Source organism: Doryrhamphus excisus, chromosome 3, assembly GCF_030265055.1.
Source record: "Doryrhamphus excisus isolate RoL2022-K1 chromosome 3, RoL_Dexc_1.0, whole genome shotgun sequence".
NCBI classification, from domain to species: Eukaryota; Metazoa; Chordata; class Actinopteri; order Syngnathiformes; family Syngnathidae; genus Doryrhamphus; species Doryrhamphus excisus.
Genome location: NC_080468.1, coordinates 6,748,085 through 6,760,138, shown reverse-complemented (window position 1 = coordinate 6,760,138; position 12,054 = coordinate 6,748,085). Strand labels below are relative to the sequence as shown.

Below are 12,054 nucleotides of genomic sequence, written 5' to 3'. Positions count from 1 at the left end.
AATATGCTCCAAAGATTTAAAGGAGATCCTCTAAATGATGTTTTTAAGGACCAACTTCAGAAACAAGTCAAATGCCTTATATTCAAAGATTCTTTATACGACAGGATTCTGCTGTGTTTTTTTTTTTTTTAAAGAATATACTGTAGAAGTGCCAGTTCTCTAACTATATAAGACAGAGCTATCAAACTCAATTTACCTGGGGGCCACTAGAGCTAGGGTCTGGGCAAGGCTGGGCCGCATTTATTAAAAACAGAAAAATATACAAACTTTTTCAGTGCTTTGGTTCCGATTTTCTACAATAAAAGCTCTGATAAAACATTCCACTGTTTTGTGGACATTCCACTCAAATATCTTAATTTTTATTTTTCTGCACAAAATAAATAAACAAATCAAAAATAAATCAGTAATAAATAAATATAATAATGATAAAAGGGCAAATAATAAAAACTTAAGAAACCACATATAGTTGGTGGCTAGACAAATTATTTTTTTCAGATTAAAATTAACAAAGCATTATTAGAGCCCTGTAGACATGACAAAACACGACTATAGTCATATTTATTCTCTTTTTATTTACAACATATTGCGCAACTGCAGGGTCTTGAGACACATGCTAACTCGCTAACTAGAGAGCTAGCGACCTAAACGGTAGCCTTCAAGTTATTTCCTTTAAACTTAAATAGCCAAAAACGTACCACTTCCACACGGATAGGGAGGATAACTATTACCATACAGCATCCATATCAAACTTGCACTGGCTGCACTAACATTAAACTTTCATATCAAGGCGGGGGCCTCAAACTAGTGTCCTGCGGGCCACATTTGGCCTGTGGGCCGCGTGTTTGAGACCCCTGATATAAGAGCTCTGTGCTGTTTTTAGACCCACTTAAAAAAACGCTAGTCAAAGATCCTTGATATGACAGGATCTTGCTGCTGTTTTTAATAATATACTTCAAATACTCTAGTCAAAGATCCTCTACGTGACAGGCACACTCTAAAAATTTCAACTTCTACACCTGAAGCTGCAGCTCCTTGTTCGAGGTGTGAGCCAAACAGCCAGAACCGCAACCCCCCCCCCCCCCATATCCCCCTACCCAACCCAGCCCCCATGGAACATCGCTACCTCCAGCACGAGGATGTGCGTTCCATTCCGGGAAAAGCAAATTAAGATTTGATCAGTTCATCACGCGCTCGGCTGATGACAGTGTATTTGCTGAGGAGATTGTTTCTCCATCCCCCTCCGCCATCGGTGCAGCCGACGAGACACCTCAGCAGCCCGTGTGAAGGACAGTGTTAGCCGCACGGACACAGAGACAGCTAATCCATTAAGCTTGGAGATGAGCCCTGTGGCATGACCCTGCACACACGCACACACACATTTCAGACCTGTACCCCCCCCCCCCCCGGCCCTGTTTGCTTGACACATCTTATTTCACAAGTTTATTACAGTTCTTTCTACTTTTTAATGTATTCTAAAAACACTTCAACTGATACTCTCACCACCCTCATTATTTTAGTGTCACACAGTTAAAGCCACATTCATTTTTTTTACCAATAGAACTGTAGAATGCTGGTTAGAATGAATATAGGCAGAAATTAAAGCCGCAGGCCCCCGCAGCAGCACACAACTTGGGGTTCACGTGTGTTTGCAGGCACCAGTATCCAGTATCCCGGATTTGAAAGAAATTGGGGTATTTATCAGAGAGTGACCTGACACACTATAAAAAAAAAACTTTGGGATGATCTGACTGACCCCTAACCAGTAGGAGGCAACACCAAGGTTGGCGATGTGGTCATGTCCTGTTCAATGCCCCAGCCCAAAAATTCTGTCCGTTTGGATTATGTAAGGGTCGAGTGGTTAGCGCGCAGACCTCACAGCTAGGAGGACCAGGGTTTGATTCCACCCTCGGCCATCTCTGTGTGGAGTTTGCATGTTCTCCCCGTGCATGCATGGGTTTTCTCCGGGTACTCCGGTTTCCTCCCACATTCCAAAAACATGCTAGGTTAATTGGCCACTCAAAATTATCTATAGGTAATTGGTTGTTTGTCTATATGTGCCCTGTGATTGGCTGGCGACCAGTCCAGTGTACCCCGCCTCTCGCCCGAAGACAGCTGGGATAGGCTCCAGCACCCCCGCGACCCTCGTGTGGAAAAAGCGGTAGAAAATGAATGAATGAATGAATAGATTATGTAAGGCAGTTACAGCGATTATACATTTCAGCAGTTGGTGACGCCATTGGAGTCAATATCAAAAGGTAGTCACGATCAGACCTCAACCCTTAAACCTCATCTCAGTTTTGAAGGGTGTCTGAAGTATGAAATGTATAAATTCCTACTAATGTTGGCAGTCACATAAAACACACATAGCTCACCTCTCCTTTGAGAATAGCCTTAATAGTGCTGCAAGTCATGGAAGTGGAGGGTGACCTGATCTATTACAAAAAATCTGACTGTGACTGTGATGATCTGACCATTTAGGGAGTTATGACATTTATCGTTTTCATTCAGACATTTTTTGGCATAATTAAAAAAAAATTGCAGATGCAGCAGCGGCACAATAAAGTGCACCCTCCCATGCAGCCCACCACGACAGCTTTAAAAAATCCTAAAGGAAACCCTGTCTCGGTTCGTTGAGAGTAAACATGAAGAATGTAAAATGAAAAAATAACTAGAATTATTTGTAGGTCAGAGGTCACTAATGTTGGACTTGACATACGTAGGTTCTAGTGGCTACTCTAGTTCATCCCAAAGGTGATTGCATTCCTTCATGGACCCTGCTTTGTGGACCGGGAACTGAACAGGACCTACACATATTTCTACAATTGCTACAAAGTTGGTAGCATTTATCTTTGAATATCTTTGAATTTACATTAAGACATAAGTGGTGTGTCCCAAGACTTTTGTCTTTGTGTTGTATGTGTTCATAAGCCTGAAACAAATGAACTCCAAATGCAAACACCCCCAAACATAACTGTACACATTTACAGATAATAACAGCCATTAATGCAGCTATCATTGGTGCAAATGACAAAGAAAGCATTATTGTCTTGTTCATAATTCCTTTGCGGAATGACATAATAAAAATGTCACTGCTACCGTCCTTGTGAACTGAAATGCACTAAGTTTAGTTATTGCACTACAAAACAGCTAATAATTTAAGTCAGACGTCCACGGACGCTACTAACACACCCATTCTTATTCATTTGTGCTGTTACAGGCGTATTCATAAAACAAATCAACGCATATAAGCCCTGAAATGATGTTATAATGTGGGCAAGTAGCGCGTTGTAAATTTGTTTAAGCTCTCTCATTTCATTGCCTACAGCGATAGAAAAGATTAATGATGAATGACCTAAAGATATGCAGATAATTATGTATATAATTGTATATAATATCTCTGTCCAAGGGTAACAGTGTGCATGTAAAGGCCTTGTCTGCTTCATTGTACAAAGTCAAGCAACCTTGTGTGGAGAAAAAAAAACCAAGGTGAAAAGCAGCCACGCTGGTGTGTGTCCATTGTGATGGATGAAGCAGGTCACACATTCTCTCATGCTAAAATAAATACACAGCATAGGAAACTCAGTTCAGGGTACCGTAAATCAGGCGGTGTCCAACTGCGGCCCTGGGGTCATTTATATTTCTCCAGTGTACATTTTCAAGACATTTTCCCTCGAACTTTGTCCTTTTATAATGTACGTTCAGTATGACCAAAAATAAACAACTTTAACAACCAAATACAAAAGCAAACATCTCCAAGGTATTGGGAGTCATTTGCACAACTAGAGCACTATAATTTAAAAATAATAATAATAATAATTTAATAAAAACGGAATCAACTGTTAAACATGGAATCTATGTAACTGTGAATGAAATGTTGTCCTGTCATGTGAACATCACCTGAAACACCGGCTAAGTTGATGAATAAAATTTGAATTTACTTGTCACCAAGGAGGAGCTCCCTCACAGCAAATTGCCTTTGCAAGATAGCTGGATTAACTTAGTTTAGCAGAGCATGCTGGTGTGGCTGTGTGTGTACAAAGTGTGTTTTAGCACTTGTTAATGTAACCGAGCGTTTAGGATGCCGGCTGACTTTGTGCAAGTTGTTTGTGAAATAAGGACTCGAGCCAAGGCTTCAAGAGACACCCAGCAAATATTAGCTCACTTAGCGACAGTAAAAATTAATTTTTAGCGATCATCAGCACAAGTTAGTTCTTTGCGCTTGTTGGCATACAGTAAACGGGTCTGTAATTATAGTCGGGATCTGTGGGCAGGAAAAGTAGTCAAAGTAGTTAATAGGTTTTGAGATTGGTACAGAGCTTCTTTCTGTCTATCCACACAGGAAGTGACATCACAACAACAAAATAGCTCAGTTTTTGCTGTGTAAAAACATACTGTCTGACTGGTCAGTGTATGACCCACAAGACTCGATATCAGTAACAGTTCATTCATTCATTCATTTTCTACCGCTTTTCCTCACGAGGGTCGCGGGGGTGCTGGAGCCTATCCCAGCTGTCTTCGGCCGAGAGGCGGGGTACACCCTGGACTGGTCACCAGCCAATCACAGGGCACATATAGACAAACCACCATTCACACTCACATTCATACCTATGGACAATTTGGAGTCGCCAATTAACCTAGCATGTTTTTGGAATGTGGGAGGAAACCGGAGTACCCCGAGAAAACCCACGCATGCACGGGGAGAACATGCAAACTCCACACAGAGATGGCCGAGGTGTGACCTCCTAGCTGTGAGGTCTGCGCACTAACCACTCGACCGCCGTGCCGCCCCTCAGAAACAGTTCTTTATTCTAATCAAATGCAATGGAGTAAATTTAGACCATATATTTTTTTATTTTTTTATCATAGCTGGTTGCCAACACAGTGCTGTTCACCAGTGTCAACCTGTCGGGCCTGTTTGTGCGCATCCTGACAGAGCGAGCACAGAGGAAGGCCTTCCTGCAGGCTCGCAACTGCATAGAGGACAGACTCCGCATGGAGGACGAGAATGAGAAACAGGTGTGGTCATATTTTGACATATTTTGATGTTTCATTGATCTGATGTACTCTCTTTTCTTTTTTTTTGCACCCAAACACATGTACAGGAGCGCCTCCTCATGAGTCTGTTGCCCAGGAATGTAGCTATGGAGATGAAGGAGGACTTCCTGAAGCCTCCTGAAAGGATCTTTCACAAAATCTACATCCAGCGGCATGATAATGTTAGGTAGGATCCCATCACAGTAACATCACACCCATCTAGGCACCAAAAGTAAACTGACCATAAACGCTGCGGACAACAGCATTGCGGAGAACACTGCTTTATACGGTGCATTTAAAGATTTGCCGTTGAGGATCATTAAACAGAACCAACCCAACATCTACTGACATAAAAGATCCAATTAGGGACTCACTATAAATGAGATAATGGGACACTGGTGTGCAACTTTTGGATCATCAAGTCTCAGCTGCTCCCTGGAGGGGAAAAAAAAACGGCTTGTGATGTTTTGGCTTCCTGCTGTCGAGTGAGGCAAATGAAACGATGGCAAGAAGATTTCTCTGGTAGTCATGCATGCAAATGATGTTTCACTGGGAGGCAGTTGATGATTATTATGTTTCTCAGGAAGTTGGACAGTGACACAAGTAGTAGACCAAATCCAGAAAAACACTTTTCCTCTTTCCAGCGCCATTGAATGGATGGATCCCGGATGGACTCTCTCCAAAATAGATGGGAGTAAAGTTAGTTTCAGAACATTAACTAGACACTCCATTAGGTACAAACTCTAATGAGATCCAAATACAACATTTTGAAAGCTATTAATGCACTGTACTGAATGGTAACTGTGTTGTTTTCATGAAAATATATGGTACATACTTTTATTGATAGAATTAAAAAAAACATCAGTGTATTAAATCTGTATCTATTATTTTTAGAATAAAGAAAGATAACTTAGATAAGGAAAACCCCTGCAAGACCATGAATTTAACAAAATTTAAAGTATTAATTATTTGTATTATTATTCATTAGATATGTTTCATGTTTGAAAATAAATAAATATTCACCGTTTTAAAATTAATAATGCATTGTTTGATTTGACAATGCCTGAGAAGTATCAATTGTCACAACAAGAATAATTAGGGCTGTCAAATTATTAAAAAAATTACTTAGATTAATCACAGTTAAATAAAAACAATTAATTATATGATTAATCACCATCACATCTGTGTCTGAAATATGCCAATTTGTATTGTGTTATTGAAAGCAACAGCTCCAAATTGAGTCTGAAAATGAGTCACACTGTAATGTTCAGACATGTTCAAAGACACCACAACATTGACTGGGAATACTTATGTGTGTATTTTCTGGGATTTCGGAGCATAACTCATTCCATCCCAGGCATTTTTCAAAAGACAACCCCTTTGGTACTGGCCATTTTAGACAATGTTGACTGATCTTTCAAGGCCCCACAGAATATTGTGTTGTATGGCTATATAAACAAGAAAGATTAGAGTTATAGTCTGTTTCTACCCTTTTCTTTTTGTGCTGTAATTAATTAATAGAAAGATAAATGGCAGGACAGGATTATATAGTATATCCAAAGATACCGCACAAGCCTAAAAATCTATTTGTCTAACTGTGGTCTCTTTAATAGTACCACAACATTGGAATCACACTTAGTATGTTATTATGAGCAATGAGGGGTAGCGTTCATCGACATCATGTAATTTAAGGTAAATTTACTAGCGTTTGGTGTACTTTCCAGCATATTTGAATGTAGCAAATTGTACATCCAAACTAACAGTTGGGAAGTGAGTGATAAGAATATCCACTTCATGTTTTCCTTTATTTTCCTGTTGATGTACACACACAGGTACACATTATAAAGCTGCTTTTGAGTGTCCCTGAATGCATCTCACTTTGTAATGACAATGAAGAAGTGTCATTCCAGCATGAACGGACTTAGAGATGTGTGTGAGTTGGAGATACATACGGTATATGGTGTTGAATTGTACAGCTGTTGATGTGTTCACGTCAGAATGAAGTTAAAAAGAGTGTGTGTGATTATGTGGGGATGCTCCTTCTGCTGTCATAACAGAGAGGCGTGCTTGCTGTGGTGCGCATGCGTTAATTACACAAAAAATGTAATGAAATTAATAAAATTCATGAATTTACTGCTGTTAATTTTTGACAGCACTAATAACAATAGTTAAATGGTATGTATATTATATATATATTATATATAATTATATATATATATAATATAATTATTATACATATAATAATTATTATTTATTATATATATATTATATTTTATATATTATATATAATATATATATATTTTATATTTTTATATTAACTAATAATAATAGTTACACGTTCTGTGTATTATATATATATATATATATATATATATATATATATATATATATATATATATATATATATATATATATATATATATATATATATATATATATATCAATACATCAAAATATATTTCGTTTTTTATATATTTTTTATATTTTTATATTAACTAATAATAATAGTTAAATGTTCTGTATATTATATATAAATATATATATATTGATACAGAGAAATCAATACATCAAAATATATTTAGTTTTTTATATATATTTTTTATATTTTTACTAATAATAATAATTAAATGGTCTGTATATATTATATATATATCTAACTAAATATATTTTGTTATTTATGTATTGATTTCTCTTTCGCAAAGGAAGGCTCTTTGATACAGTGCTTATATTGGATATTATTATATATACATAATGGGAAATGTACCTAATGATGTGTCCAGTGAATATATGTTCCTGACAAAGTCAGGAAATCAAACCGGCAAAATCTATGGAGCTTTTTTCAAAGGAGCAAACAGGTTGATTTTGAATAAGTACTATTTTGGATGCAACTGAGGTCGAATGTCAGACGGAGTTCAGTCTTCACTTTTCAAAGGATTAACAATTTCCTGGTTTCCTATTTTTATTTGCCTTGGTCAAAGAAATAGCAAATGTTGAGAGGGAAAGTTTGCTCAGTCGTAGGATTAAGATGCTACAGGGGATTAAATGCAATAGAAACGCCAACATTCTCGTTGCATAACACACATGTATGTATGTGTGTGTGTGTGTGTGTGTTGGTGACTAAATATGGGTACCATCTGAAAGGAGTTTTGCTGATTGCTTTTGTGCCTCCCCACTGATAGTGCCCCCTCTGAGAACCATACAGATCGGACGCAGATGGGATTTATGTCATTGGGGTGGACTTTAATTAGAACATAAACAGCGTGTGGCTCAATTTACTCCAAGCTTTCTTTATTATATTTTAGAGAAAGGTGGGCACTGTTTGATCTGATTAGGCTCCAGCCCAGCGGATATTGTTGTGATCAGTTGCTAAAAATAAAAATATGATTAAACTCTGCCGAATGTGAACGCGGGAGCAGCGAACAAGTTGGGGGATATTGAAAGCAAGCAGTACAATAATTCACATTTCTTTGTAACAACAAAACCATTGATTTATGTTTTTGACCACCGGAAAATGGGTTAAGTTATGCAATACATTTTGGTATGGACCAAAGGATGATGCAAGAAATAAAGACAGTCTTGTGTGTTTTTTTTTTTGATACACACTGAAGCCCATAATGCTTTCATAGTGACCAACACCTTGTAAGCTTGTAGATGGGCTATGTTTTATCCATTGTCTAGCTATTTTTATTGCCTGTCCCCACAAGTATAGAAAAACAAAGCTGGATTATGTGTGTCTGCATGAACACATTCTTGAGCCCAGGATTAACCGGTATATACGGTATGTTATATAGCAGAGGTGTCAAACTCAATTGCGCAAGGAGCCAAAACCCAAAGCCTATTTTAGGTTGTGGGCTGAACTGGACATTATCCCCCACCCACATGGACATTTGTTTTTACATGTGCATTTGTGTCCATTCATTCCTGCTTGAAATGTCTACTATAGTCTGTGGATATACGACTATGGTTGTGTGTATGCATCTGTGAGATGTGTACCTGTAGTATGGACAGATTACGCATTCCCCAGCATGCTTTGCTGTAATTTAAAATGATCACCTTTGACTGTCTTATGGACTTTTAAGGTGTTATTTTGGACAGACATGGTGTAATAGGTCAGGTTCTGGCATTTTTTGTCATTCATTCATTTTCTACCGCTTATCCTCATGAGGGTCGAGGCTGTGCTGGAGCCTATCCCAGCTGTCTTTGGCCGAGAGGTGGGGTACACCCTGGACTGGACCCTGTCCATACCTATGGACAATTTGGAGTCGCCAATTAACCTAGCATGTTTTTGGAATGTGGGAGGAAACCGGAGTACCTTGAGAAAATGGGGAGAACATGCAAACTCTACATAGAGATGCCAACCGATGGGGGGAATCGAACCCGGATATCCTTGCTGTGTGGCCTGCGTGTGCTCTAGTCATTCATTCATTCATTTTCTACCGCTTTTTCCTCACGAGGGTCGCGGCCATGCCGGAGCCTATCCCAGCTGTCTTCGGGCAAGAGGCGGGGTACACCCTGGACTGGTCGCCAGCCAATCACAGGGCACATATAGACAAACAACCATTCACACTCACATTCATACCTATGGACAATCTGGAGTTACCAATTAACCTAGCATGTTTTTGGAATGTGGGAGGAAACCGGAGTACCCGGAGAAAATGGGGAGAACATGCAAACTCCACACAAGTGGGCTGGATTTGGTCCCCTGGGCCTGAATTTGACACACTTGTTATATAGGATTAGCAGGTATACTGTATATGTTAATAAAATGAAAGTTCACATTTAGATGTGCTGGAGGACTTACAGGCTTATGGTTGATGAAGCCCAAGCTGCATTCCTCTATGGTGTGGCAAATCATTTTGCAACGCTGTATGCAGTTGGAGGAAACAAGGATGGCATCTGCCTCAGGGAGAGTTCCACAACAGCATCTGTAGGATGACAAAGGCCATAGGTTAGTTTTAGTGACATCGGGTGATACTTATAGTTTATCACATGGTTTGTCTGGTATCAGGCCAGGTATCATGCCCCCAAGTGTCAGTATCAGCCCGAGACAGAAGGTTGATACTGACACTTGGGGGCATGATACTGGGCCTGATACCAGACAAACCATGTGATGATCTTATTATCACATACTATTTAATCATGAGCTTATTATCATGTACTATTTAATCAAAAGACCATTTTGTTTCCATAAAATGTTCAGTTTATTACATTATTATTATATCTAAACAGTGTAAACACAATAATTGCAAAAATATTTCAACAATAATATTTTATCAACAGTCTTATCTTATCAATGTCTGACAATTAAAGTTCCATTAATCAAGTTTGGGCAGCAAAACAAACGCTGTGTGTTCACGCTTGTGCGCTGTTCTCTGATTGGTTGTTTCACGGGCACGATACCAGAGCAGCGCGCTCTGAGTGGACAGCTACGGGGGCTGATACTGGACATGGTTAAACTCTATATTTTATCAGTATCACTGCCCTGGGCTTTGACACAGTATCATTTCGGCCTTTTCCCGTATCATTCATGGGCGGTTTCTAGGGTACAGGGCCAATTAATACTGTAGTATGCGATAATGATACTTAACCTATAAAGATCACATTCAGATATTCAGTATTTATTGAGACCTATTACACATTGTAAGATTGCTCATTTTAGTGAACATAGCAAGTTTGTATTCTAGGCTTTCATATTTGGAATGGCACCCCCAAAGATACCAAATGTATCAAAGTAAATAATTCTTCACACAATTGCTAATTTCCACAGCAAATACATTTGCCAGCTCACAGTAAGATCACAAGTTCACATGAGTGCTCAATGCAACTTTACACCTCCAGCTCTCCACATGGGCTTTAAATACCTTTTTTAAAAATTATTCAGAGCTGACTCAATAGAATAAACACTAACAAAGTGGAGACAAACTTTCTTTCATGCTGTACAACGTATTAAGTATTTTTTTTGTCTAATTTTCCAGACAAAGGCTATGGGATGCTTCACAAGACAATGTTCATCATTAGATGTGTTTGCTGAGAAGCACTTATGCCGTTGCTACTGTCCATCCAAATGAAATATTTTCTAATAATTCTGCACTAAATGATGTCCCCGCATTGCTTCAAGGCACTTACTAAGCAATCAGCAAGATTTCAGTTGTCAATTTGTAGTTTTACGTTGTTTTAAATACAAAGATCTGTATTAAAAATAATTACTTGTCGCTGCTGCCTGACATCAAGCTGGAGAAGCTTTAGTGGGAATAGAAAATAGAATTAACTGGAAAAGATAAACTTTATTTGGCTCTTTCAGTCTTTAGTGGGCTTGCAACAGGATTTATTGTGTTACCTCGAGGGATTAGATAACTGGACATGTGTTGTGTAGGCTGCCTATTCAAAATCAATTTGGGCTGCATCCAGTCCTTTGCTCTATTATTGGCCACTGTTCTGGATGTATCCACAATGCGAGTTAAGGTGTCACATTTGGCCCACTGCTATGCTGGAATTCAATTTGCGCTAATGCAACATTGAGCATTCAGAATATTTGTCAGTCACTCACAGATTGTCTTCTTTAATACGTACGTCTATCCCTCCTCGTTTTGGGTGACGTATGACAGACAGCAGAAAGGCAGTCAAAGGCAGACGTCACTGGGAGGGTTTCTGCTACATGCAGTTGACTGTGGCGGTGCACCGCAACAAAATAAAAGCCACTACACCTTAAAAAATGAGGGATGTTTTTAAACTCTAAAACAGGGGTCTCAAACTCAATTTACTTGGGGGCCACTGGAGCTAGGGTCTGGGCGAGACTGGGCCGCATCAGGTTTTCCAAAAAAAAAAAAAAAAAACGCATTTATCAAAAAACAAAATTTTCATTTTCTACAAGAAAAGCTCTGATAAAACATTCCACTGTTCTCAAATATCTTACTTTTTATTTTTCTACACAAAACAAGATGAAAAATAAATAAACAAATCAAGAATAAAGAAAATCAATCAATCAGTAATAAATAAATATAATAATAATAATAACGGCAA

At 38.6% G+C, this 12,054-nt stretch overlaps 1 protein-coding gene across 5 annotated transcripts in view; it reads left to right on the top strand.

The window, feature by feature from the left end:
* LOC131125082 (adenylate cyclase type 1-like) overlaps positions 1-12,054 on the top strand; it is a 47,689-nt gene that overhangs the window by 4,534 nt on the left and 31,101 nt on the right. For all 5 annotated transcript variants that reach the window (XR_009128973.1, XM_058066234.1, XM_058066235.1 and 2 more), the window contains exons 2-3: positions 4,867-5,016; positions 5,103-5,221. Coding sequence is in view for 4 of the 5 variants with exons in the window: in XM_058066234.1 (XP_057922217.1) it covers positions 4,867-5,016; positions 5,103-5,221 (269 nt within the window). In the remaining variant the exon portion in view is untranslated. The remainder of the gene's footprint in view (positions 1-4,866; positions 5,017-5,102; positions 5,222-12,054) is intronic.